This window comes from Dunckerocampus dactyliophorus, chromosome 17 (genome assembly GCF_027744805.1).
Source record: "Dunckerocampus dactyliophorus isolate RoL2022-P2 chromosome 17, RoL_Ddac_1.1, whole genome shotgun sequence".
NCBI lineage: Eukaryota > Metazoa > Chordata > Actinopteri > Syngnathiformes > Syngnathidae > Dunckerocampus > Dunckerocampus dactyliophorus.
In genome coordinates, this window is record NC_072835.1 from 23,251,207 (window position 1) to 23,277,963 (window position 26,757).

General features: G+C 43.5%; 1 protein-coding gene across 4 annotated transcripts in view; it reads left to right on the plus strand.

Moving 5' to 3' along the window:
* Positions 1–2,317: 2,317 nt before the first annotated feature.
* The window catches only part of si:dkey-34e4.1 (carboxyl-terminal PDZ ligand of neuronal nitric oxide synthase protein), a 44,434-nt gene continuing 19,994 nt past the window's right edge, over positions 2,318–26,757 (plus strand). The window contains exons 1-8 of one of the 4 annotated variants that reach the window (XM_054758227.1): positions 2,318–2,960; positions 3,585–3,656; positions 22,558–22,650; positions 22,751–22,809; positions 23,230–23,338; positions 23,434–23,563; positions 23,651–23,829; positions 26,270–26,431. In XM_054758227.1, the coding sequence (XP_054614202.1) occupies positions 2,493–2,960; positions 3,585–3,656; positions 22,558–22,650; positions 22,751–22,809; positions 23,230–23,338; positions 23,434–23,563; positions 23,651–23,829; positions 26,270–26,431 (1,272 nt within the window). In that variant the 5' untranslated portion in view covers positions 2,318–2,492. The remainder of the gene's footprint in view (positions 2,961–3,584; positions 3,657–22,557; positions 22,651–22,750; positions 22,810–23,229; positions 23,339–23,433; positions 23,564–23,650; positions 23,830–26,269; positions 26,432–26,757) is intronic. The other 3 variants (XM_054758228.1, XR_008566620.1, XM_054758226.1) reach the window with 3 other exon arrangements.

Consider the following 26,757-nt stretch of genomic DNA (forward strand, 5'->3'; position numbering starts at 1 on the left):
CCACAAAATTGCCCCTTTTGGAATTTACAGGAGAGCACCAAACACGGGACATTGAAAGGTGGAAGAAAGTTTTCTTCTCCCTTGACGGTCCTGATGGCTTCCAACATTACTGGCATGCCAAAGAGATCCCACCTGAGATGTTTTCTACATGGCACAGTGGAGGGGGCGCCATCATGATCCTTCAATGGAACAATGGAGCTTCAGGTTGTGCAGGGGCGTCAAACGGCAGCCGGCTAGGTGGAGATGTTGCAGGGGACGTCCCTCATGACTGAAGGCCCTCGTCTGTGTGGTCATGACTGGCTTTTTCAACAGGACAACGCTGCACTTCACAAAGGACTTCTTCCAGAGGAATAAGCTCACTCTTTTGGACCATCCTGCGTGTTCCCCTCATCTACATCCAATGGAGAACATTTGGGGATGGATGGCAAGGGAAGTTTACAACAATGGACATCAGTTCCAGACAGTGGATGCCCTCCGTGAAGCCATCTTCACCACCTGGAGCAACATTCCCACTAGCCTCCTGGAAACACTGGCATCAAGCATGAACAAACCCATTTTTAGATGATTAACAAAAATGGCGCAGCTACTCATTACTTCTTTTTACAAAATGTTATTTCTATTTTAGGGGGTTTTGGGTTTGTTTGAGCTGTGTTGTTAAACTTGATCAGCTGATTTCATTTTAAAGCTTGCCTGCAATAAATTACTTACTCTAAAATGTTTTGGTCTCACTCCCATTTCTTCTTTTCTGCATTTTGAAGCTCCACTTAGAACCTCCTTAATATCCAACAGTGCAAAATGTGCATGCTTGCAATTTTTCAACTGGTCTTAATGTTTTGATCAGGAGTGCATATACACTTGAAATGTATATATAATAACTTTTTTTAGGGTGGCGTTTTCAATCATGTCATGAAGTCCAGAAGTCGCTTGTCAAAGTCGTCCCGAAGTCGTCGTGCACGCGTCAGGCCGGAATGAGATTCTCATGTCAGTCATGCTAAATGGATGAGGGTCGGCAGCTGTCCTCGTCTCGTTCGTCATCAGACGTCAAGTCGCATTCCTGAGAAGAAGTAAGACCCACGGAGGCTGTCTGTTGCATCTTGCTCGTTCCCTACTGTTGTATGAAGCCTGGAACAAGCGTTCCTCCATTAGCTTTTCAAGTGCAGCATCATTATTTAATCCCCAAAATCATCCACCCGTTGATTTAAAATGTGAAAACACCGCACTTAACTTGAAAGTCAATGTGTATTTGGATTATTATTACACGTGGCGTTTTCGGTCCACCGTCACTGACATAATCTGGCCAAGAGGGGGCGGTACTGCATCATTTTGTATTAGTGGCTTTGCCGTCACGCAGACACAAAATTAAAGCTTTATTTTCACAGTCTTATTGCATCTTATCAACTGGTTCAGTTAAAATATTAACGCTAGAAGTCCCAGGGTTTTCGTGCTCTCGTACTTTCTTACAAAAACAGCAGCAGCAGCGGCAGCTCCAAACATGTAGCGCTGCAGGCAAGAGTGTGGTGAAGCTAGTAGCTAGTCGACTAGCTACTAGCTGGCAAGGTGTCACTACGGCAGCAGTGTAGTTCTTTGGCGTAACAATGTTAATAATTACTGTCGCTGTAGCTTGGTTAATAGGCAGGGCACATTATGTAAATGGAGCGTTGTTGGCAGTTTTTGGAGTATTTTTTTTTCAGAAGACTGGAATAGGTGTGTCCCATTGCGTGCATTCATAGCTGCCTCCTTTTAGGTATTTTTATATTTTCAGAACACACAGGGGAAAAAAGACGTGTTCATGTTTCACATAAGGATTGTGGATGAAGGGCAAAATAAAAAAAGTGCAATTTTCTTTTAATAAATGGAATATTTTTGTAGCTACAGAAAACCTGTTTATGACTTTCTAAATACGGGCTTTAACGTTATTAGAACCCTGTTGACAGGAAATACCACCCCTACAGTCACCTTTATACTCTTATTATTCATTGTTTACACTTTATTACAACTCTTATGCTGCAGGTTCTCAAGACAGCCACTAGCTAGTAAGCTAACACGTTAGCCTCAAATTTATTTCTTCTAAACTTAAGAAGCCAAAAACTTACCACTTCCACACGGGATGGGAGGAGAAGTTGTTTTTTTATGTGGGACATGCCATGGCTGACTTCATACATCGTTATGGTAATGTCTGAATGAGCTGTGTCATTACTGTCACCTAGTAACCAGAGTACTACATATCGCTTGTATTTTAATATGTTTCCAATAATAATGAAACGGCGAACATTTATTAATTTCTGAAAAAACGCAATATAGCAAGGGATGACTGTAGATGTATTATATAGTCATGTTTCAGTGTGCTTAGACGCCTGGCACTCTCTGCAGTTGAGTAAAAAATGATACTGCAGTATATGGCAATACCTCATTATTATCTTGTAAAGGTAAAATTTTAGTATAGGATCTGATGTTAGCCTCCTCCTACCTTGTTTGTTGGCGCGAGTGTCTCCATGTTTGGTCTCCAGGGGGAGCTCGGGTGTGCTCGTCCCGGCCTGGGTGCATCCCACACGGGGAACTTTGTCCCACAGAGAGCATTGCTCCGTTCAAGGCAGGGCGGGAAGAGAAGAGACATCATCACCTGCAGCTTTTCTCCACAGCGGACCACCCTTCTCCTTTTCGGCTTCGTGATTTACGAGAACCGCATTGGCGTCAAGTCCTGCTCACTGCTTGTGGACCTTCTTCCGGCTGGGAACCACAACGATGCGCAGTCAAGCGGGAGCCCCTTGCGGACTGTCGCCGTGCACTGCCGCCGGGTTGTAGCGCGACGTGCGGCGAATGTTCGGCGTGTCCGGCGGCCCACGGAGCCCGAGATGCCCGTCAGGAGGAACCGATACAACCTGGTGGACGACGTGGCGGACTCCAGGTTGCCGCTGCACAACGAGGAGGCTTACCAGCATGGGATCTCCTTCCAAGCCAAGGTGAGCGTGGACTGGCTGGTCCATTCATGATAGTCGGAGCCATGGTGCATGCATGCAGAGTTGCACTTGACTTTCAGCAGCTGCATCAACTTTGCACTCATTATAACCTGCTCTTTAAGTGAATGTGTGAATCTGTGCTGCTCCTATCAATTATTAACCATCATTAAGTACACACTAGATTAGCTTCAATACTGCACTGGATTTGCTTTCTTACTCAACTGACTGATTTTAAAAGCTGAGCAAACATTGTCAACGGTGATTCACAAGCTTCTGGTGGCTGATTCTTTGCTTGGACTAACAGTACTTTAATTTCCTCTTGCACATGAACGTCTCATGTTAAAAGTGCAGATGTTGAATCTAATAACTGCAGTGGTCCACCTCTGCTTTGTTGGGCTTTTTAAACAAATTCCCTGTTAATAAACAGTGAAAATAGAAATCATCTGTTCCAGGGTCCAAATGTGGCCATCCTAAGGCCTTCATGACCTGAATGAAAGTCACACGTTAGCATTGTTAACTGGCATGCAAGAGTTAAAAGAAGTCAAGTGGTGTTACTGGGATAACAGAGTCTAAGAAGTGAGGATGCTTCGAACGTTGACGAACATCTCTCATTTGTGTGTGTGGCAGTACGTGGGGAGTCTGGACGTGCCGCGGCCTAACAGTCGCATGGAGATCGTGGCGGCCATGAGGAGGATAAGGGTAAGAAGGACACACACAGACACAATGTGAAGTCGTGGCGTGATGGTTTAAGGCGGGAGGACTGAAAGTGAACAATAACACACTAATTGCACGCACAATAGCGAGAGTGTGCTGCTGTCAGAGGAAGTTTGTACGCAGGGCAAAGTGAAGCATGCGCTCTCGTTGGATCGTGTTTGCATGGATGACTTCATTGGACCCCAATGGGTTTTATTTGGATGTGGTTTTTAACTTGAGATGTCAACATGTACCAACCAGGCTGTCTAACAGGAAAAGGAAATGATAAAAAGATTCAAGATTGAAGAGTTTTATTGTCATATGCACAGTAAAACTGGTGGTTCTGCTATGCAATGAAATTCTTGTTCTGTTCATTCTCCCAAAAAAGAAAGAAAGAAAACACAAGAAAGAATAAGAACATAAGAAACATAAATACCAATAAATTAAGCAACAACAACAGAAGAGACATTAATACAAATAAATAAGTAATAAATAAATAAAAGTGCTATGAGTGTGTGCGTGTGTTGCGTGCGGCGTGCGCGAGTGCTTCGTTGAGGAGCCTGATGGCCTGTGGGTAAAAGCTGTTTGCCAGCCTTGTGGTCCTGGACTTCAAACTCCTGTAGCGTCTGCCTGACGGTAGGAGTGTGAATAATGAGTGTTGTGGATGTGTGCTGTCCTTGATGAGGTTGTGTGTTCTGCGTAGGACTCTAGTTTTATAAATGTCTTGCAGTGAGGGGAGGGCTGCCCCAACAATGTTCTGTGAGGTCTTGATCACCCGCTGGAGTGCCTTCCTATCACGTGTTGTACAGTTACCGTACCAAACAGTGATGGAGGCGGTAAGGACACTTTCGATAGTGCATCTGTAGAAGCAACTCAGGATTGTGGTGGACATGCCAAATTTCCTCAGTCTTCTCAGGAAGTACAGTCTCCTTTGGGAATTTGTTGGGTGTTGTGAGACCAGGTGAGGTCCTCGCTGATGTGTGTGCCAAGGAACTTGAAGGTTTTCACCCTCTCCACCTCAGTCTCATCAATAAACAGGGGTCTATGCGGCTCCTTTTCCCTTGTTCTTGGGTCGATGATCATCTCTTTAGTCTTATCTGTATTGAGAAGGAGATTGTTATCACGACACCAAGCTATGAGGTCCGCCACCTCTCTTCTGTAGGATGTTTCAACACCACCACCAAAAATGTGGAATAGTGAAGTTAATAGAATTTGCAGATGACTTACTCAATAATGCATAAATATATAAAGTGGGTCTCCACATGTTGCCCTGCAAATTTGCACATTTTTGAAAATCAAAATATATATATATATATATTTATATATATTTTTTAATTTGTGGGGGAAAGCTGCCCTTTTGTTCTTTGAATCTTAGGGATGCATTGATCATGGATTTATGCTGCTACCAGTCACATGGATCAACTGTAGACAGCTCCAAGGGCCCCTGGCAAATTGGTAGTTATTTATTTACTTTTCATTGTCTTTTTTTGTGTGTAAAACACTTGACCTAAATTGAATGCATGTTCTGGAGTAATAGGAATACATGGGAAATAAATTGATGCTAACCATCGTGCAACAAGTCGGACTTCTGGACACGCTGAAGGAAGGTAGAAGTTACGTGGCTGTAGGGATGACATTACGGAATAAATGAATCTTCGGTTTGTTACGTAAAGAAGGAGGAAAATAGCGTAAGGACGACAGCAGCAATAAGTTTGAACAAGGATGCAAAAACGCTACAGCGGAACGGCGGCAGGACCAAGAGGCACGGTCAGAGGAACTGTGAAATACGTGTGAGTCACTATTCATAATTTCATGTGTCCATCCTGGTAGGTTGATCATTAAAATTCAAACGAAGGAGTGTTTAAACAAGAGAGAAATGTGAGAAAATGTTAATGCCCGTCTGAGAAAAGTGTATAAAGTGTACAGTGAGGGCTTTTGCAGCCTTAAAGCATACAGTAGTACGTAACCGCAATGAAAGGCAGCACACAACTTACTTGTGGAGGCACTGTGTTGCGTTTGCAGCCAGTCGGCTCACACGTCGCAAGCAACCCGAAGGCAAAAGGCCGGCTTCACTCACAGTGCAACCAAAAAACCCACAAACAAACAACATGTGGAACATGCAATGTAACTTCACCACAGGGGGCAATGCGCGTATCGAAATAAACGCCCGCACACTAAGAAACATGCAAAGCAGTTATAACATTTGGAACCCGCAAGGCATGCTGGGAAGCCCATGCACACACTTCACCAAACAGCAGCCCTTGCAGGTTCCAAATGCTGGTATTATTTTGCGTGCATATTAGTGTGGAAGCATTGGTTTCCATACCTGCAGAGTCTGTGTGCTGCAGTCCCGACGTGCGCTCCACATGGTGGCACCTGATGCACCGTGAGCGAGGCGGGTATTTGTGTCGATGACCTCGTAGTGGTTTGTGGTGCACGAAGTGTAAATGCCAAGCTTAAGCGAAAGTTGACAGAAACATTTGGGCAGTAATAAATGTAAGATAATCAATACCCTAATGAAATAATAGAAGGGATACGGAGTAGCACAGAGTATATTATAGATGAACAGTACAAGCTGATAAATACTGTATATCATTGACAGATAATACCTTACTAAATAATAGATAATAAATCATGAATGTCGTCCTTTCATTTTTGACAAAATTATGGTATTTTTTATGGTAGTTTCAGTCCAGTTTCATGGCATAAGGAAGAATTGTTCATGAGAGTGGAGGTGCACACAGGCTCCCTTCAGCTGTATGTCATTATTACCCATCATCTGCACCCCGCCCCCCCACACACCTCTCGGTTTCCCAGCATCTCAACCCCCCGACCCAACCTCCCGGGAGATGTTGCACACAGCTGCTTGAAGCGAGCGGGTCGGCGTGTAATGGAAGTGGGCCTCGCGAGGCTCCGACACGACAAGGCTCTTAAGCGCGGCTGAGTGAGCGCGCTCAAGACCAAATGTGTGATTTCATTTTCAGCCCACATACCGAAAAAGCCCAAATGTGCATTTATCCTCTGAAATATGCACGAGGCCTCTACCCCCTCCTCCACCCCCCCTCCCCCCTCCCCCGGCTGCTTTTCCGGGTGACCTCAAGATTTTGTCGGCTTTGCCGTGTTTGCTGGCGATCAGCGATGTGTTTAAGTTTAGTCGGGGGGGGGGTATTTGACACGGATTTGTCTCCTGAAGTGTCTCGGTAGCACAAAGCAAGTAAACAAATGTCTGGATGATTCAAGCAGGTCTGCAAGATTGTTTTAAAGGCAGAGTTGCTACTGTGCAAAGTTGGATTTGTTGTTGTAGCAAGGTTTACCAGTGTCACATGACTAAAGGTCCTATAGTCGAGTATTTTTCATGCATTTGAAATGTGTCCCAGCCACAACAGACAGTTTAAAAGTGCTTTTAGTTCACCCTATTGGGAACATGACGTTGTGTGCGCCTGTAGCTTTAATGCTAATGATCTGAATGTGTCTCCAAGAAGCGCTGCTGTGCACTTCATCCACTTTTTACACTCTAACTCTGCACTTGTCCAATGTCAGCGATGTCATGTATCACATCCAACAACGTAACATGAAAGGATAGCTCCGATTTGTTGACATGAAGTTCTATGACACCCCCATCAGCAGTGGCTTACCCCCCCATTTCGTCCCGCGAGTCCACTTCTGGTCGGATTTCCGTGACGAGGAACGTAGCGGTGTTAGTGCATGACTAGAGGGCTCCAATAATGTTAAAAAACTCTGCTTACAAGGTTGTAAACGGGTTTCCTAAAATATTTGAATCCCGCTTGGCGCCTGTCTGATTAATCTGTCAGGCCCTTGATTTGACAGCAACATCATGCTAGCTTGTTAGCTTATCTGCTGAAGAAAACTTACAGCTCTCACGTCTGCAGCTGACTGACGGATGTTTTAAGATGTGTAGCGAAGCCTGCTTTTTTTTTACAAAGTGGCGGGCCGCCTTGAGGATGGAGGCTTTTCCTTCAACTTGAACTGACAAGCCAGCATTTGAGCACCTCTTCTCTCAAGAGCGGAGCGAACAAGTGAGGGTTAGGGTTATGTCGCTTTTGCAAAATGGGGAACCTTTAAGTTTACATTTATCACAGGCGTCATTCATCTGCATTCAGTAGTCACTTGGGGGGGATTTTCCTCATCAATTAGCCCAAAGCTACAACACATTGGGTAATGACTCGAGGCGTTCTTTGGGGGGACCAACGGGGATTTTGTTTATGAAAAAACTTACAGGAGTGTTTCCCTGGAAATTAGTGGAGGGGTGGTGCATGAGCCCAGTGGGGATCCATTGCATTCTGATGGGGGTCCGGATAAGTATGCATTTGGAGATGTTATTAGGGCCCAGGGTTCTTATTTGGTCATATTGGGGAAAAATCCTCTTAGTAGTATGAACTTTTGGCTCTTTTTTCACATTTTCGCTGTTGTTGCTTCTTAAATTTTCCAAATATTTCAACTTTCTTCTTGAAGAATCTTTGTAAATATTTCTTGTAATACTCTGAATATTTTGACTTTATTCCCATATTATTCCCCAAATTGTGTTTGTTATAACATTACAACTTAAACGTATTTTTCCTTTATTATTTCAACCCCGTGCTACTAAAATAACATTATTTTCCCTCATTACAAGTTCATTCTCGTAATATCCTGACTTTTTTCTTTTTAGAATACAACTCTTTTTTTTTTCTTGATATTTTGACTTTATTCTTGTAACATTATGACTTTTCCCACATGCTGATTTTTCCCCTAAAAAATGTTTGTTCCTCATAATAATACAACAAAAAAAGGTTAAAATTTTCCAACTATTTCAACCTTCTTCTTGTAAATTTTCTCCTGGTAACATTACGACTTTATTCCCATCATATTTTGGCTTTATTTCCATATTATAACTTTTTCTCCAACCTAATTTTCCAAAGATGCCAGCATTTTTTTCCCTCATATTGCGACTTTAAAAAAAGAACATCTTTTTTCTTAAATATTTCAACTTTACGTAACTAAAATGTTTCTATTACGACGTTATTCCTTTAAAATGACTACTTTTTCTTGTTAATTTACACCGCTTATTTGTTAACATTTTCACTTACCGTAAGTTGTGTAAAATTACTGCTCATTTTTGCATTTGTTGTTTTGTTTAATTTTCCAAATATTTCAACTTTCTTCTTAAAGAATCTTTGTAAATATTTCTTGTAATATTCTGACTTTATTCTAGTAGTAGTAGTAGTAGTAGTAGTAGTACTTTATTAATCCCACAGCAGGGAAATTCATCTGTTACAGCAGCAAGCAAGATACACAAGTAAAGAATGCAAAGTGACATAGTGAATACAAAATGGTTCAGGTGTTGTAGAGATGAAGGACCTGCGGAACCTCTCCTTCTTACACCGTGGGTGTAACAGTCTGCTGCTGAAGGAGCTGCTAAGGGAACCCACAGTGTCATGTAGCGGGTGAGAGGTGTTGTCCATGATGGACGTCAGCTTAGCCAACATCCTTCTCTCCCCCACTTCCTCCACGGAGTCCAAAGGACCGTCCAGGACAGAGCTCGCTCTCCTGATCAGCCTATTGATCCTGCTCCTGTCCCTGTCCGTGCTGCCCCCTCTCCAGCAGCCCACAGCATAGAAGATGGCTGAGGCCACCACAGAGTCATAAAAGGTCCGTAAAAGAGTCCTGCACACACCAAAGGACCTCAGTCTCCTCAGCAGGTGGAGGCGACTCTGGCCCTTCTTGTAGAGGGCGTGGGTGTTGACGGACCAGTCCAGTTTGTTGTTAAGGTGAACACCCAGGAATTTGTAGCTGTCTACCAACTCTATGTCCGCTCCCTGGATGTTCACCGGTGTGAAGTGAGATGTTTTCCTCTGGAAGTTAATGATCATCTCCTTTTTCTTGCTGGTGTTCAGTTGCAGCTGGTTAAGCTCACTCCAGCTGACAAAGTCCCTGATGACCGTCCTGTATTCCAGATCATTCCCCTCTGAAACACAACCAACGATGGCTGTGTCATCGGAGAACTTCTGGATGTGACACTGTGTGGAGTTGTGTGTGAAGTCCGAGGTGTAGAGGGTGAAGAGGAAAGGGGAGAGCACCGTACCCTGAGGGGCACCTGTGCTGCAGAGTACCATGTCAGACACACAGTGACGGAGCCTCACATACTGTGGTCTGTTGGTGAGGTAGTCTATGACCCATGCAGTCAGGTGTTGGTCTACTCCCACACTCTCCATCTTCACTCTGTGTAGTGCCGGCTGGATGGTGTTGAAGGCACTGGAGAAGTCAAAAAACATGACCCTCACAGCGCTCCCGCTGTCCTCCAGGTGTAGCAGTGATCTGTGCAGCAGGTAGATCACTCAGAATATTTTGACTTTATTCCCGTAATATTCAAACTTTTACTACAACCCGATTTTGTGTTTGTTTGTCATAATATTACAGCTTAAAAAATGTCATGTATTTTTTCAACTCTGTGCCACTAAAATAACATTATTTTCCCTCATTATGAGTTTATTCTTGTAATAGTGTGACTTTTTTTCTTTTTGGAATACAACTTTTTTTCTCTAAATATTTGGACTTTATTCTTGTAACATTATGACTTTATTCCCATCATATTTGGACTTTATTTTCCATAATATTAGAACTTTTTCTCCAACCTAATTTTCCAAAAATTCCAGCATTATTTAGTTTTTTCCCCTCACATTATGATCTGAAAACAAACATCTTTTTCTTTCACATTTCAACTTTATACAACCAAAGTGCCAAAGTTATATTTTGTCATTATATTATGATGTTTTTCTTTTTCTTGTTAAAGTACAACTCTTTTTTTTGTTGATATTTTCACTGAAGTCGTGTAAAATGATGCTCATTTTCGCTGTTGTTTTTTTCTTTAAGTTTATTTGTTAACTTATATTTTTTTAGAATGTGGCGCGGGCCACACTTTGATACGGCTGCATTATAGAATGATTCTTGCGTTTTTTGAGGGTTTTCACACACGGAAAAATGTCGTTTTTCCTGGTGAAAATGTACTGCATGTACTTTCGAGGCCCCATGTGTAGTACTGCAGCAGTCGTACTGTACAGTAGTGCATTCCTGCCTCTGTTGTCGCTGCACTACTACCTCCAAAAGTGGAGAATGACACATTTTCCAGGCCGTGTGGAAGCGCAAGCAGTGACGGCAGCAAAGAGAGAGATGCAGAAGCTGCCAAAGCCACCGTGGCCTCAGCTAATCTCTTTATTCTCCGTCCGTGTGCTTCACCATAAGCGGGAGACAGGAGGGCGGGGCCCGGCGTCCGATTGGCCAGCGCGCCCGCACCTGCCGGTTCCCACGGCAAGAGGCTCGCAAAGACACAATGTCGCACCCCGCGGATCTTTTTACAAGTGTGCGAGGCAGCGCTCCATTGAGGCCCTCGCGCTTTCATTCAGGCTTGGCGACGCGCACGCTGCATTCCAGCACTTGATGCGAGGAAGGGGACTCACGTGTTGGAGGAGGAGGACGTCTCACCACGAATGGAAACCATCTCTCCATCCTTACCCCCCAGTGGTGTTTTCTCCCCAGCCCTTCACTCTTCTGCTGACCAAAATAGAGTGCCTGCATTTATGCCGTGTCTGTGTTGACAGGAATAGATGGCTGACTCGAGGGCAGGCAGCGCCTCCCTTTCAATTCCGATCGTCTTTAATGGGATTTTTTTTTAAGGCTCGCTCGGGTGTACGCCAGGATGCGGGCTCCTTTCTCCGACTGCCAAGAGTCTCACGGGGGAATTTCATCGCTTTCCCTCTTACCGTGCATTTTTAGCTTCGTGTCCGCATGGATCGCCAACACTGACGCAACCGTCGCGCGTTCTGGATGGCAAGACGGTGCAACAATATTGACGGAAAACAAACATTTATACATAATAAATGTTTTTGCATAATCCATCCAAGCTGGAAAAATCCATCCTTCCTTAGCTTATTCCAACATCAACTCCTTTTCCGTCACTATTAAAGCTGATGCTAGCAACAGACTCTGAAGGGGTGTTAGGAATGGAATATTTTCCCTCTGTTGTGAATAAGCGCTGAGGTACGTCTGAAGGCTTATCTACAACTCAAACAAATGCAGCCTGTTCTTTGTATCTGCGCACACACTCACATGCATAGTTTCTAGATATGCCACCTTTTTTATCTGTGTGGGAGGAGCACCTGGACTGGCTGCAGCCACTCTCAACTAATGTCCCAACAACGAAAAAAGGAAGTTTGCACCCATTGCACCCCCTCTCTGACAGAAGTCATACAAGAACCTGACCGCTGTCAGGCTCTACAACACCTGCACCACCTGAACCGTGTTGTAGTCACTATGTATTCTTTACTTGCGTATCTTGCTTGCTGCTGTAACAAGTGAATTTCCCTGCTGTGGGATTAATAAAGTACAAATACAAATACAAATACAATACAAAAGAGGACAACAGTTCCTCTTCAGAGATGGACTGGACTTCACTAAACCTTCGTTGGCAGCTAATGGTTTTCTCTCCAGCGCTGGCATTTGCATCGCTTGTGTCTATGGTCGTCCCTCGCCACTTCACGCTTCAAATTTCGTGGCTTCACTCTATCACGGTTTTTCACAACACATTCATGAATACATCCTGCTGTTTTGTTGTTGATTGCGTACGGCCTATTGTTACTCCAAAAATAAGCACATTTTATGCATTTTTTGTCTAACGTAAGAATTTTCAAGCACAAAAATGGCTAAATGAAGTGAATGCAAATATGAGGCATTCAGAAGAAGCATTCAAAGATGTTGTGACGATATGTAGTGTTCTACACAGGTCTCTAGGTGTCAGTAATGTCACATTGATGAGACAACAGCCACCGCACGAAGGACTGTACAGAAACCGTAACAACAGCAAGGAACTCTCCCAATGCTAACATGTCTTATTTTCACTTCTTATGTCTACTATATTGGATAATTGGCGTGTAAAGGTGACTATGGGGTGTTCATTTATGTCTAGAGGGCTCTAATAATTTTAAAAACATCTACTTAGAAGGCCGTAAACAGGTATTCTGTCTAATAAGAAAACTACAAAAAAAACAATAGCAGCAAAATGGAAAAATCAGCAGTAATTTTCCAAGAATAAAGTCAAAAAATTTTTATTTTATTTATTTATTTTATGAAATTGCAATATGAGAAACAAAACAAAGATTGAAGTTGTAATTTTTGGAAAATTAGGTTGGGGAAAAACTTATAATATTATGAGAATAAAGTCAAAATATTAGGAGAATAAGGTCACAGCATTACATGAAGAAGGAAGTTTAAAAATATATATATATATATATTTTTTAAACAGCAGAAATGAGAAAAAAGGCAGATTTTTGGGGGGAATAAAGTCAAAATATGAAGAGAAAAATCCTCACCCTAATTTAATGAGGAATGAAGATGTAATTTCACGAGAATAAAGTAATATTAGGAGGAAAGAAATTTTTTTTATAAAATGCAATATTATGCTAAACAAATCATCTAATATTACCAGAATAAAGTCCAAATATTATGGGAATAAAGTCAGAATTACAGGAAGAATAGGGCAGTTGAAATGGTTGGATAATTACAAAACAAAAACAAAAGCAGACATGGAAAAACAGCTTTACTTCCACGAGAATAAAGTGGAAAGATTAAAAGAAAAAAAATGTAATTGAATGAGAGAAGAAAAGCAATTGAACAAGAATAAACTGGTGGTATTATGGGATAAAATAATGTCCTTCAGTAGCATTTCACGTATATGACAAAGCTGAGATGCACTTTTTTCTTGAAATAGTTATAATATGAGAAATAAAATATGAAAAAGTTTGGACACCCCTGCATGAGTACTTTGCTTGGAAATGGGCTGCACAATGAACATCATTTGATATTTCTGCTTTCTTTAGACTATGAATCATCAATGTAGGATTTGGGGGGGTCAATGACTAAATGTAGGACAGTCACACACATGTGATGTGTTTGAGGTCTTCTCAAAAGACACCTTATGTCCCTGCAGCATGTCCTAGACAGGCAGGATGCTAAATGAGAGCACAGCTTAACTCCTATTAGGACTGGGGGGGCAGATCTGTGGCAAAGTGGGGGCATAGGCCGCCGGTTTTTGTGTGACGTGCACTCAAACGTGCATATGCCGGATATGCAGAATTTGGGGTTGTTGGGGCGGGGCAGGGTGCATAATGGAGGTTGTTGTTTTGTTCTTGTGAGTGCTGGTGGTGGCTTCATGGCAGATGTACAGGCGACCTACATCCTTCACAAATACACGTATTTCTCAAATATGGATGATTGTGGAGACGCGTGTGAGGTTCTTCAAGTCACATTAAAACACAGTGTGGCCGTTGTTAGAGCTTTATTGTTCATTATTGTGGTTGTGTGCATCACACTGGCGACTTTTCCTGAATATTTTGGTCTCCAGTGCAGCCGTACAGCGCTGAGAAGCACAGCCATAATAATACACATATTGTTACATTGCTAGCTCACTGGCAACTATTCTAGACAAGGAAGTAGTGGCTCGCATGAGATGACGGTGCATTTTCTACAACGCCTTTTTGGCTCAGCGACAAGTCAAAGGGCGTCTAATGGTGCTCAGCACGCTCTAAAAACGACTTCTTTCCTTTTTCATCCCCCGGATGAAGGCCATATAGAAATAAATCACAGGCTCTCAATGCCTTAAAATGTAAATGCGTGTGTGTGTCAGGGGGGTTAAAAGCAGCGAGGAGACAGCAGGTCTTTGCTCACATGGATGGACAAGCGGGTGCTGAATGGTCCCAGGCTCCACAAGCAGCACCATGTAGCACACACACACACACACACACACACACACACACACTCTATCCCCCACCCCGAGGCTCTTTGAGCGACACCATTACCACCGAGGCCTTTTATAACACAAAACAAAAGATTTCTCTAAAGCCACTCAGCTGCTTCAGGAGCCCCCAGGCGGCGTTTCATCACGACATTCCCTCACTGCCGCTCACTGCAGCCCCAGGCCGGTACGCGTGCACAACTTGGAAGAAGTGATTTTTTAGGAGGAGGAAAGAGTGTAAGATGCATGACGGGCCACTAGTTGGCGATGTACTGCATTTTGTGAAGAAACGCTACATCAATGGTGTCCAAACTGTGGCCCGCGGCACATTCTACTGTAAACATAGAATTTAACAAGAAAAAAAAAACAGCAAAAATTTAAAAATCAGTAGTAATTTTATGGGAATAAAGTCAAAATATTCACAGTAAAAGTTGTAATTTAATGTTGTAATAATATGAGAACATTATTTTACTAGCATAAAGTTGAGAGACATTTTTTTTTAAGTCGTAATATTATGAAAACAATGTTACAATGTTACGAGAATTAATAAATAAAAAACAAAACAGCAGAAAGGAAAAAAAACAGCTGTAAATTTACGAGAATAATGTCAAAATATTAAGAGCATTGTAACGAGAAAAAAGTCGTAATTTTATGAGAATATAAGAGGAGAGATAATGTCATTTTAGTAGCATAGAGCATTGTGACTTCCTCAGTGGACGTGTGGAGGACAGGAAGTGATGTCGCTGGTTCAGAGTCAAGTTTTAGCTTGTCAGCGGTTATGGCCCCAACCCTTTTTATTATTATGATTATTACGTGATTGTTATTGTGCGTGTTGTGACATCATTTAAACCTGCAGCAAATGCCTGTTTGTCTGGTCCTTGTCTCACTGAACACCGACACCTAGTGGCCAATCTAGAATACTACATTCCCAATTACGATGCGTCTTCCACCCCCACCAATCTTGGCTATGCTTTTGGTTTTAACCTTTTGACTGTCCCGACAATCGTAAAGGATAAAGATCGTATCTGTGAGCACCTTCAAGGATCTGCACCTATGAAAGCGACAGTAATAACTAAGAAGTTGTCTCATTATTGGCTGGAAGACCAGAATCAATATCACAGTTTGCCTTTTGTTGAGTCAGGAGGAGGTGAAAAGATTCTTTACTTGTTCTCTTGCCTCTTCTACTTCCCCCTATCAATAAGCCGGAGAGTCGTTGTGGAAATGAATCATTAAACCCCTTTTGTTTAGGCTAACCATGCTTTAAAACACCCTCATGACAGGCTCAAGCGGTTCACCGCTCATTGAACCGCTCATCTTCAAAAATGGTGACCTTTGTTTCAAATGACGGCACGGGGTACACGTCCAGTGCTCCTTTGATATAGTTCAGAGCGTCCCAGCGCCGGACTCTGTATCCAGACTGTGCGTCTTTGCCCTGAGAATGGCACCACGCCTGAGCGCCTCGCTGACAGGCTCAGTGAAAGGACAGGCCGTCCCCCGGGTGCGGACGACGCCTAGCGAGGAGGCGGGAGTGCCGCTCTGAGGGGGAGGTGGAGGCAAAACAAAGGAACAACCTTAGCATGCCAAACACTTCATCTCCGTGTAGCCGCATCCATTTATAGTGCACTCAGATTTGATGGCCCAGAATGGACTCCTAGCTGGGGGCAGTCCCGCAAAATTTGTTAGGAGGTCAATTTTTTAAAAACGTTTTACAAATTTACTTTTATGTAATAGAGAAAACACCTGCACTTAACACTGTGGAATGGTTTTGATGATTGTTTATTTCTGTGTTGTCACTGTTTGACCGCATTTGTGTTTTCTTTCTGGTGTTCAGTCCGTTTAAAGTCGCTGATATCGGATACGGATCGCTACAAAGTAGCAGTTGTGCATTACAGCAACACACCAGCTACCGCGTTGTCACGAGGCTTTGGGTCGTGACCGAAAGGACAAGATGGAGTTTCCTCCCTTAGAGATAAGGTGAGAAGTACTGTCATCCGGAAGAAACTCGGAGTAGAACCACTTCTCCTCCGCATAGAGAGGAGCCAGATGAGGTGGCTCGGCCATCTGGTCGGGATGCCTCCCGTTCAGGGCACGTCGGACCGGTAGGAGGCCTCGGGGAAGATCCCGGACACGTTGGAGCGACTACATCTCTGAACTGGCCTGGGAACGCCTCGGGATCCGCCGGGAGGAGCTGTAAGAAGTGGCCGGGGGAGAGGCAAGTTTGGGCTTGCCTGCAAGGCTGCTGCCCCCGTGACCCGACCTCAGATAAGCGGTAGAAGATGGACAACCCTGGTGAGGATTAAGCGGCATAGAAAATGAATGAATGATTAATCATCGATTCATTGTTGCTGCTCGACATTTGCTGGTTTGCGTGAATGAAATCTCTAGACGACCCGTCTTTTTCAGACTTCTTTCCAGGGAAAAAGATACCGTCTTGTATTGGGGTCAGTACGGTATTAAAGGGGTTGGTGGCTGCCCCCAAAGCAGCAAAGGACCCCGCCTCCAGCTGGAGGCTGCGAGATACTTGTAGTTGCTCACTGTGACGTAGCAGCAGCATCAATAATAGGATTACTGGCAAAAACGCTGTCACATCACAGACCCCAAAATCCTTAAAGGCACCCCCTGAGCTTAAATGTGTGTGACCCCCCCATTTTAAGTTGTTTATCTTTGAGGATTTTGTTGACATAAGAGGGCCAGGTGGTGTAGAACTAAGCAAGTGGAGGTAAAAAGGCATGTTTTATTGAGGGTCTTGTGGGGGTGGGTGTACACGGGGGCGCCATCTGTGTCTGACATGTCCCGCTGGAAGAGGGTTTCTGGGTGCTTTCATAAAGCTCCATCACGACCGGCTTAATTTGAACACTGACGAGTGACAACGGAAGGTTGGGATGAACGAGCACCTCCTCCGCTGAGGAGCGCCGGGTCACAGGAAAAGGAGACAACAAAATATTCCACAGCACACTTGCTGCTAATATCAGTTGTACGTTGGCTTTCACAGTCATCTCTTTGTGTCCCTCCTCTCCCCCCCAAAAAAGAAAAGAAATTCCTGGGAAGTCTGCAAATCCTGGGAATTATAATGAAGTGGTTGCTAGGTTGCAATCTATAGAGGCTATTGTGGGCTCCAGTATGGACTCCATGGTACAACTGGGAGCATCCAGTCACCACAATGCAGCCTGCATTCCACTGCTTTCCGTTTGGACACCTGCTCATTAATGAAGTCTACAAATATCCACCAGAGCAGAAGAGAAACTGTGGTGTTTTTTGGATTTTTCTTTTTTTTTTGCATTAGGGAGTGTGGAAAATATTAGGGGTGGTGCCACAAGATCTTGCGAGATTAAAACGTGATTAAAAGATTTGTTGTGCTGAAAAAACAGCCTCTCGTGGGCACCAGGACTGGGCTGATTTAATAAATATATTAATTAATCACACCAAAATGAACTTGATGATTTTGCCAGCCTCAGTATATTTCCATGTGCATGCGTGTCTGTTTTCCTCATCTCCCTCCTCCAAGACTCAGGAGGTTGGGTGGTTGTTTCCCAACTCAGTGGTTGCTGGTTCAGTCCCTTCCGCTGTAATCGGTCAACTTTCAGTCTCCAGTTTTACTTTCCAACATTTCAAATTCTTCGTGTTTTTAGTTTGCTAAAAACAAACGTAGCATTCCACTTCTTCTAAAGGGTGACGTGGCCTAGGCGGTAGATCGGTTGTCTCCCAACCCCATGGTTGCTGGTTCAGTCACCAGTCCTCGTGTAATCAGTCAGCCTTTTAAAACATTCTCCATTTTTACATTTTAAATTCCGGCACTAACTATCTACCACCTCTAGCTGTAGCGTGTAGTAACACCCACGTTTCTCAACCGCTTCAAACCAGTCCGACATCCAATAAATCCTTTTGAAAATGAATGGACAATTTCAATGTTGCCCCCTATTGGCGGAAATTTTATTGATTTATTTATTTATTTACATTTAATGTGGCATGGAACATTCTACGTGTTCTGTGCACAGCGGCATGGCTCAGGTCGTAAAGCGGTCGTCTCCCAACCTGACGCTTGCTGGCTGGATCCTCACTTGAAGACATTTCTAGGATATTTTGTCATTTATTCTACATTGTATTTCCACGTCCACATGCAAGTTCTACTGAAATTGCTTCATCCACTTAACTATATTTTGATGTTATTTAGCATTTTGCACATGCTTTGACGGCTGTTTGTATATAACAAGAAATGATAAGCTTGCGTGCACCTCTATAAAAGTGGGTCACAGCTTACTGACAAAGGAAAAGTGTTGTTGAAAACAGAGAATTTCCACCATTTTTCCGTGCAAAAACAGCACTGGACATCTTCAGTCCAGCCACATTCAAAGTGAGCCCCTCTCCCTGTCCCCCAACAATCACTGTCAGCAGGAGGCGTCCTGTGGGCCGGAGACAAATCTCGGAAGACGCCTTCCTCAAACTTGTGCATCCTCGGCACGGCAGCTCAGTTCGCATCATTAGTCACACGCTGGTTACGACTCACTTATTCTTCCATCAGCCAGCTCCACATCCCGTCAGAGAGAGAGAGGGCGGACTGAAGCAAATTAAGCTCCTTTCTCAAAGCCTTCGCGGCCTCGCCGAGTTTCTAAACTGACGTGCTTGCTGACGCTCGCGCCTCAAGCAACAAGCTAATTGTTTGCTTCAGCCGGAGCGTTAAAAGCTTCAATATTTCAAAGCACTCTCTGTGCAGGTTTAAAAAAACAAAAAAAAGAAAGCAAATATAAAAGTTTTATGCTTTGGATGAAGTTGCAAACTCCCACTTTGCTGGCATGAAGTCTGAATTCTAAAGGAGTGTATGTGTTGGAGTAAGTACAGTACTATCACCCATCTGTGGCAGAAGAGTCATTTAGTCGTTTCTCAATCTACAATCTACTAAACCATTTCTACGTGGGAAATGATGGACATCGTAAAAAGTCTGTTTCAGGGTCAAGGTGTGGCTCCCTCCAAGTTTTAAGTAGGGATGCACGATAATTATCAGGCTGGTTTGAGGGAATTACATCATACCAATAAATGCGACGACCTTAAGATGACCAGTAATTTAAAAAAACGCTCCAATGAAGCAAGATTACCCGTACTGTGCAGGTGAGCAAACCAAGCGCTCCCTTTTCTTCCGCCTGTAACGTTAACAGCCTGTCGTAACTTCCCCTTGAGCTCACTTGTAAACAAACATTCAATCTCAGAGGAAGACCTTTCATGTGCTAGTTGTACCAAACGCTCCGCGATGAGAGAGAAAAAAACCTCATGAGCCATCTGAAACGCCCACATCGCAGCATTTGAAAATTGCAAAAAGGTTTGCCAGAGCCAATGTTGTCAGTATTTGTTTGGGGAAAAAAAAGATTTCTTACTTCTCTAGTCTAGTAAGTAAACCTGAGAGGACAAATGCTTGGATCTCACTCCATCCCCTCAGACTAGAGCTGTCCTACCTAGTCCTTGAGCATGAAAATGATGAAGCCTGCTTGGATGAGCGAAATACCTTTTGATACAACCTGAGCAGTGCCAATGCACACGCATTTCAGGCAAAGCTGCGGCCCTCCGAGGGCAACCGTAACTGTGATGTGGCTTGCGTTGCAAAAAGTCTGTGTAATATCTCAGCACATGAATTCATATCCTTATGGGTGGACGAGCGTCAGAACAGAATCAAGTGGTTTGCAAACTCTTTCCTTTGCCTTTCATCCGGTTTCATGCCTCTTGCAGTGTGCTTCCTCTCCTCCCCTCTCTGCTAAAACTATTCTCTATTTAATCAGCTCTCCCGGGATTGGCTTCTGTATAATTAGAGGCTGAAACTTTAATGACCATGGATCCGGGGCCGGAAAAGCAGGGACCGCTTTGAGTCGACGCATGCAGAAAATTAGCAAGCCGTGGATATACGGTCACAATCAAGTGGTACTGTGGCGTTCTACGGAAAATAGGTCAAGGGAATTGATCATTGAATTTTGTAGGCTTGTGCGAAAAAGGGGCCGGTAGATTTCCACAAGACATTTTGGAGGTGTGGGGAATGAGCCAAGGAGAGATCAGTTTTAATTTTGGTAAACATCTGATTAAAAGTGCACATCATGCAGTGTTTGTCAGATATTTCCCCTTAAAAACTCACCCAGGCTGAGTCATCAGTCCTTGCGTTGTGATATTCTGTTACAGTACATACACCCCCCTATAAATGACTTAAAAACCTCATTTTGGAACGTAAACACAAGACTCATGCACAACAGTACTCTCAACAGGATAAAGGATAAAGATTGTATCATAACATCTGTCTGGATGACAAGGAAGTGGTCGATCAACAGTCTCTGCAAAAGCAAAACAGGCAATCACAAAGCCTTTACAGTATCCTTGAGCATGTGCAAGGATCTGCTCCTATGAAAGTGACAGTGATAACAAAACAGTGCAGTGGTTTTATTATTGAGACGGAAAGGTTGCTAGTTGGGTCGCACAATATCTTTTTTTTTTTCAAACCGATACAGGTAACTTTCTGTGTCTCAAGACCGATATGATTCCAATAACCTTTATATCTACTTTTTGAAATTTAGATTCAACTGTAGTTTGTGCACACGTGGAGGTAAGAAGGAGTGGAACAAATTAGGATTTGGCCAACTGTACCTGTTGATTTGTCCTAATCAAATATCACGACATCACTACTACCGCATCGCTACTATCAGGAGAACCAGAGTACGGGGGAGGGAGCCACCTGCTGTGGCCCAGCAAGGTGCACCGTATTCAGACACATTCTCTGAGCAGCCGGTGTGATACCACGGAGGTCCCTGACAAAACGTATGCACTTTTCAAGCAACGCAACGCAACAAGCTCCAGGCCTCGTAGCGATGTGGCGTTTCTGGTGGCTCATGAGGCTGTTTTGTGTGCTCGATGGGAGTTTTTTCCCCTCATTGTGGAGCATTTGGTAGAACTGGCATGTGAAATGTCTTCCTCTGAAAGCGAATGTTTGACTACAAGTGAGCTCAGAGGAAGTTACGACTGGCAGTTGACGTCACAGGCAGGAGAAAAAAGGACCCTCGATTTGGTCACCTGCAAAGTACGGGTAGTCTCGCCTCATTGCAGCGTTTTTTTAAATTGTCGGTTATTGGAGCTACAGTATTTTTGATGGTTTGGGATTTACCGGTATGAAGTCATCGTTCCCTCATATGCACGATAGTAGCCCCCCTAGTTGCTCATGCTTTGGCTTTTATTGTTTATTACCGTTTGATGCAATTTTTGGGTTTAGTGTTTTGTCGTGCAAACACCAACACGAAGAAGTTGTCTTCAGGACAACACCACCGAGCCGCGAAGGCGCCCCCGCAGGGCCGCCCCGCAGCTCGCGAAAGTTGAGCCTCCTCGTGTCAAAAAGTGACGCTCATCTGAGTCGACGTGCCAGACTCGGCTAAGAGCCCCGACCAGCTGACGAGGTGAAAACGTTTTAGTGCCTCAGCGAGCATGCACACGCGCACGCGCACACGCACGCACGCACGCACGCACGCATGCATATTACCAACTGCTGGCAGCAAACACAAACTGGAAACTTCAAGCTTTGCTGCTGTTGTTGATCAATTTAGCTGAGTTTTGTGTCCCTGAGAGGAGAATGTGGCCCCGTGATAATTTCCTCGCTTATCATTTCTGTGATGATGCTCATCAAACTGTCATGAGGACGATATTTAGAGGCACAGCTGATTGCTTCCTGGTCTGATATAGAAGTGCTTTCATTTATCAAGCTTACAACGCAAGTGCTCCAATGAACGCCTCCATCCAGGTAACCGCAGTCTCCCACGGTGGCTGGCATCCTCCTGGTGAAAAGTCATAAACAGGTTTTATAGGAAACACAACTTTTTCCATTTTACCTGGAAAATGCATCTATCAAAAATAAAAAGAACGCACACAGAATACATAAAAGGTATTTATTAATTACGCATGTTGTGAAAACTACTACTACATACTACTACTCTTATTGCTGTTTTATTGCCAAGGTGGCCCAAAACAAACAACAGCTTGCACATAACGTAGCATATAACAAAGCTCAGACAGCGCTATGCTAACGCGAGGGTGAGCAGACGGGCCCAAATCTAAAATAAATAACTGCATGGGCAACCCTGCTGAATTGTTCTGCTGTTTCTTTTCCAGTATGAGTTCAAGGCCAAGAACATCAAGAAGAAGAAGGTCAGCATTGTGGTGTCTGTGGACGGCGTCAAGGTGCTGCTGCGGAAGAAGCCCAAGGTCAGTCGCCACGTTTGCAAACGGCCAATCGCACGTTGTGTTGAAAAGCACCTGACTTTTGTGATCTGCGTGTCGTTTACCCCCGCCCCCCACCACGCAGAGGAAAGAGTGGACGTGGGACGAGAACAAGATGCTGATCATGCACGACCCCATTTACAGGTCCGTCAGCGCTCCCCGTCGCTGTCTCGTGTATCGGTGCACTTTGATGTAACGCTCTGCCACTAACACGTTTGCTATGCATGAATGTGTTGTAACGAGCTATCCATATAGCTGCACTCATTAGGCAGCATCATCAACATTGCATTCATGACACTGCTCATGCATGTGCAGAACACAGGTTTACTTTGGAACATATTCACATTTTGGGTGTTAACACGTTTTCGCACACAGTGATATCTCCTGTATGGATTTTATGGCCATTATGATGATTTTTTTTTTTTTAAATGTCATTAAAGCACATGTCTAGTGAGATGCATGGTGGCCATCTACAACCATTTGTAAGCCAGCAACATTTAGCACAGAGTCCCTGCATTGTGAGGTTTGTGTGGGATATTAAAGGTTTCCATGTTGTTTCCCTAGGATCTTCTACGTGTCACACGACTCCCAAGACTTGAAGATCTTCAGCTACATCGCCAGGGACGGCTCCAGCAACTCCTTCCGATGCAACGTCTTCAAGTCTAAAAAGAAGGTATGCTTTAATCCCCTCCAAAAATAAAAAAAAACAAACTTTTTTTCCTCCCCGCCATCATCATTCTAATCTTCTTCCCTTGTTGTGTGCACCAGACGCTGGCCATGCGCATCGTGAGGACGGTGGGCCAGGCCTTCGAGGTTTGCCACAAGCTGAGTCTGCAGCACGCCGAGCAGGACGCTGACGGACAGAGTGACAAGTCCACGGAGGAGTCCGGGTGTCACGGTGAGAGTGCAAAACACACATGAAGATGGAGGAATTTCAGCCCTCACATATTTTGATGCTATTCTTTGGGGCGTCCACCCACCGCAGGTCGAACCCTGACAGGGGCTGAGCGAGGGGAGGAGGATGGTAAAGGGGGACGAGGAGGAGGAGGAGGCCAAGATGAAGAGGCAGCACCAGCCAGCGCGTCTCTGTGTGAAAAGTCCCTCAGTGGAATCCTTCGGAGTCTGGCGGAACTCAGCGTGGTCAAACCAGGACAGACCATCATGGTGAGACGGGTCTCACTGCAGGGGTGTCCAAAGTGCAGCAGCCAGCGACGTTTTTTTTTTTTTTGATTGGACCCCCGCCACATGCTAATAAAAATAATTTAACAAATGCACTTAAAGAAAAGAAACAACAGCAATAATGGGGAAAATCAGCAGTAATTTTACAAGAATTAAGTGCAAATATTAAAAAAAAGAGCAATTTTACAAGAATAACATTGGAGTTTTATGAGAAAAATAACATCATTTTAGGAGCATAAAGTTGAAATACTAAAGAAAAAAGACATTTTTTTTGTTAAGTTGTAATATTATGAGAAACAAACATTTCTGGAAAATTAGGTTATGGAAAAAATTAGACCCGGTCCCTGGCCGGGCAGGGCCGCACGCCGCGCCCCTTTCTATGTCCTCTTTCGTTTTTTTCCAGCGGCCGCAGCCCCACCGTCCGTCCTACCCCACGACGTGACGCGAGTCCTGCGATTGGCTGGCAACCAGTCCAGGGTGTGCCCCGCCTTTCACCGGAAGTCAGCTGGGATAGGCTCCAGCATACCCCCGCCATCCTAATGAGGATAAGCGCCATAGAAAATGGATGGAAAAAGTTAGAATGTTGCAAGTACAAAGTCAAAATATTAAAACACAAAAGTTGAATTCGAAGGAGAAAAAAAAGTCACAATTTTATGAGAATAAACTTGTAATATTATGAGGGGAAATAATGTCATTTTAGTAGCATAGAGTTGAAATATTAAAGATTTTTTAAATTTTTTTTAAAGATGTAATATCATGAGAAACAAACAAAATCTTTGGAAAATTAGGTTGTGGAAAAAGTTAGAATGTTACAAAAATAAAGTCAAAATTTTAAGATAAAGAAGTCGTATTCTACAGAGAAAAAAGTCACAAAGTACAAGTACAAAGTATGTACTTGGAATATTATGAGGGAAAACAATGTCATTTTAGAAGCATAGACTTGAAATTATAAACAAACTTTTTTTTAAAGTTGTGATATTATGAGAAGAAGACAACATTTTTGGAAAATTAGGTTGTGGGAAAAGTTAGAATATTATGGGAATAAAGTCAAAATATTATGAGTAAATAGTCATAGTATTTCAAGTAATATTTAGGAAACTTATGTAAGAAGAAAGTCGAAATATTTGGAAAATAAAAAAACACAACAGTAAAAAAAAAAGAACCAAGACGTAAGTTAACAGTAATAACAGCATTTTTCACCGATATCACAAAGCTAAGGTGCAGTTTTTCGTGAAATATATGTAACTACAGAGCACATCTATGTGTTACTGTACAAATTATGAAAGTGGCCCTTGCATCCTTTCATTTTTCAGTATGTGGTTTGGACACCCCTGCTTTACTACACACACCAAGATCCAACTCGAGCTGTATTGATTATTTAGCCATGCAGTTTCATTCCAGTGCTGTAGGTGGCAGTAATGCGCAATACACGCTGTCTCTCACCTGCTTAAGTGTGACTTCATTTTAAACCACAGCTCTATCTGCTGGCTCTTGTGAGTCACTGCGGCACATGGCACTGATGCAAAGTCGTTTCAAAGTAATATCAAATATTCATATTTGACTTAAAAGTATTCAATGCAAAGTATCTAATATAGAGCCCCACTGCCGGCCACTAGATGGCACTGCTTCTCCAAGCTCGTAGGAGCCGTGAATGAACACAAAGCGTAATAATGACGGTGATGTGCTCCCGAGAGGCTTTGTTGCCGTGGTAACATGATACATGCCGCTTTAAGGGAAAGACGCGAGACGGTATGAACGTTTAGTATTCCCGCTGGCTGCCGAAAGGTGCGGCACATAATCCTAAAATCCGTGCGAATTTGAAGGAAACGCTGCCATAATCCCACTCGGGAACATCTGCACTGCGCTGATAAGCAAAGCGAGGAAGAAAAAGGAGGAAGTAGAATGCCTTTGATTTCCCGATAGGAGGAAGAAAACTACATGATCTGTTTTTATTAAAGTCACGTTAAACGTAAACATAGGCCTGGTATAAGATTTTTACTTCTCGAAATAACACTAATAGTAACAACAATAAATCGTCATAATTGAATTTGGAATCGTCAACCCAGTGAATTGTACCTAGCAAAAACTGACACGAACTGTTGAACTGCGGCACAATATGATCAGATCTCACACGTTTTTATACAGTAGTCTGTTTTCCGAAATACACAATTTGTTACATTTTTAAAATGTATTTTAAATAGACAAATAGAGTTTGATTATAAATGTTACAGAAACACAAGTGTACACTGCCCTCTAGAGGCACGCCCGTAGAGTTACAGTGTACAAATGGAAGGCCATTTACTAGTAAATGCCGTCAGTGTATTTGTGGTAGCGTGAAAGATGTTGTCCATAAAAGATGCATGTTTTCTGTGCCTTACTTCCACACCACTGAAAACCGATGTTTGTTTCCCTGTTTTGCGTTCAGGACTTCGACGGAAGGACGGTGTTTACGGTGACGTCCCAGGGCGTCGCTCCCAGCAGCCCTTGCTGCGCCTCGCTGACACCGCTGGCCTCTCAGCACTACCTGCAGCTCCTCCAGCAGCAGCTGCAGCAGCAGCAGCAGCACACGCAGGTGGCCGTGGCACAGGTACGACTGGCATCCACGCGTCACCTGGTGATCACACATTGCCAAGATGATGACTTTTGATTGTTGTTTATGTTTAAATGTAAAATTATTGTAGTTTGCAGTACATTTTGACTCTCTCAAGTGTGACAAAAGATTAGAAACACCTCTCAGTATGTACTGTACGTCTACGTGCATCTGATTTGAGTTACAGTATGGACTGTGCTATCCCAATAGGGGGCAGCACTCATTCAGTCAAGGAAGTTGACCCAGGCTGCATTAAAATGAATCAAACAAATCAAGTAATTGTTTAAATGTACCAAGTCAAGACAGTGCAGGGGCAAAATATA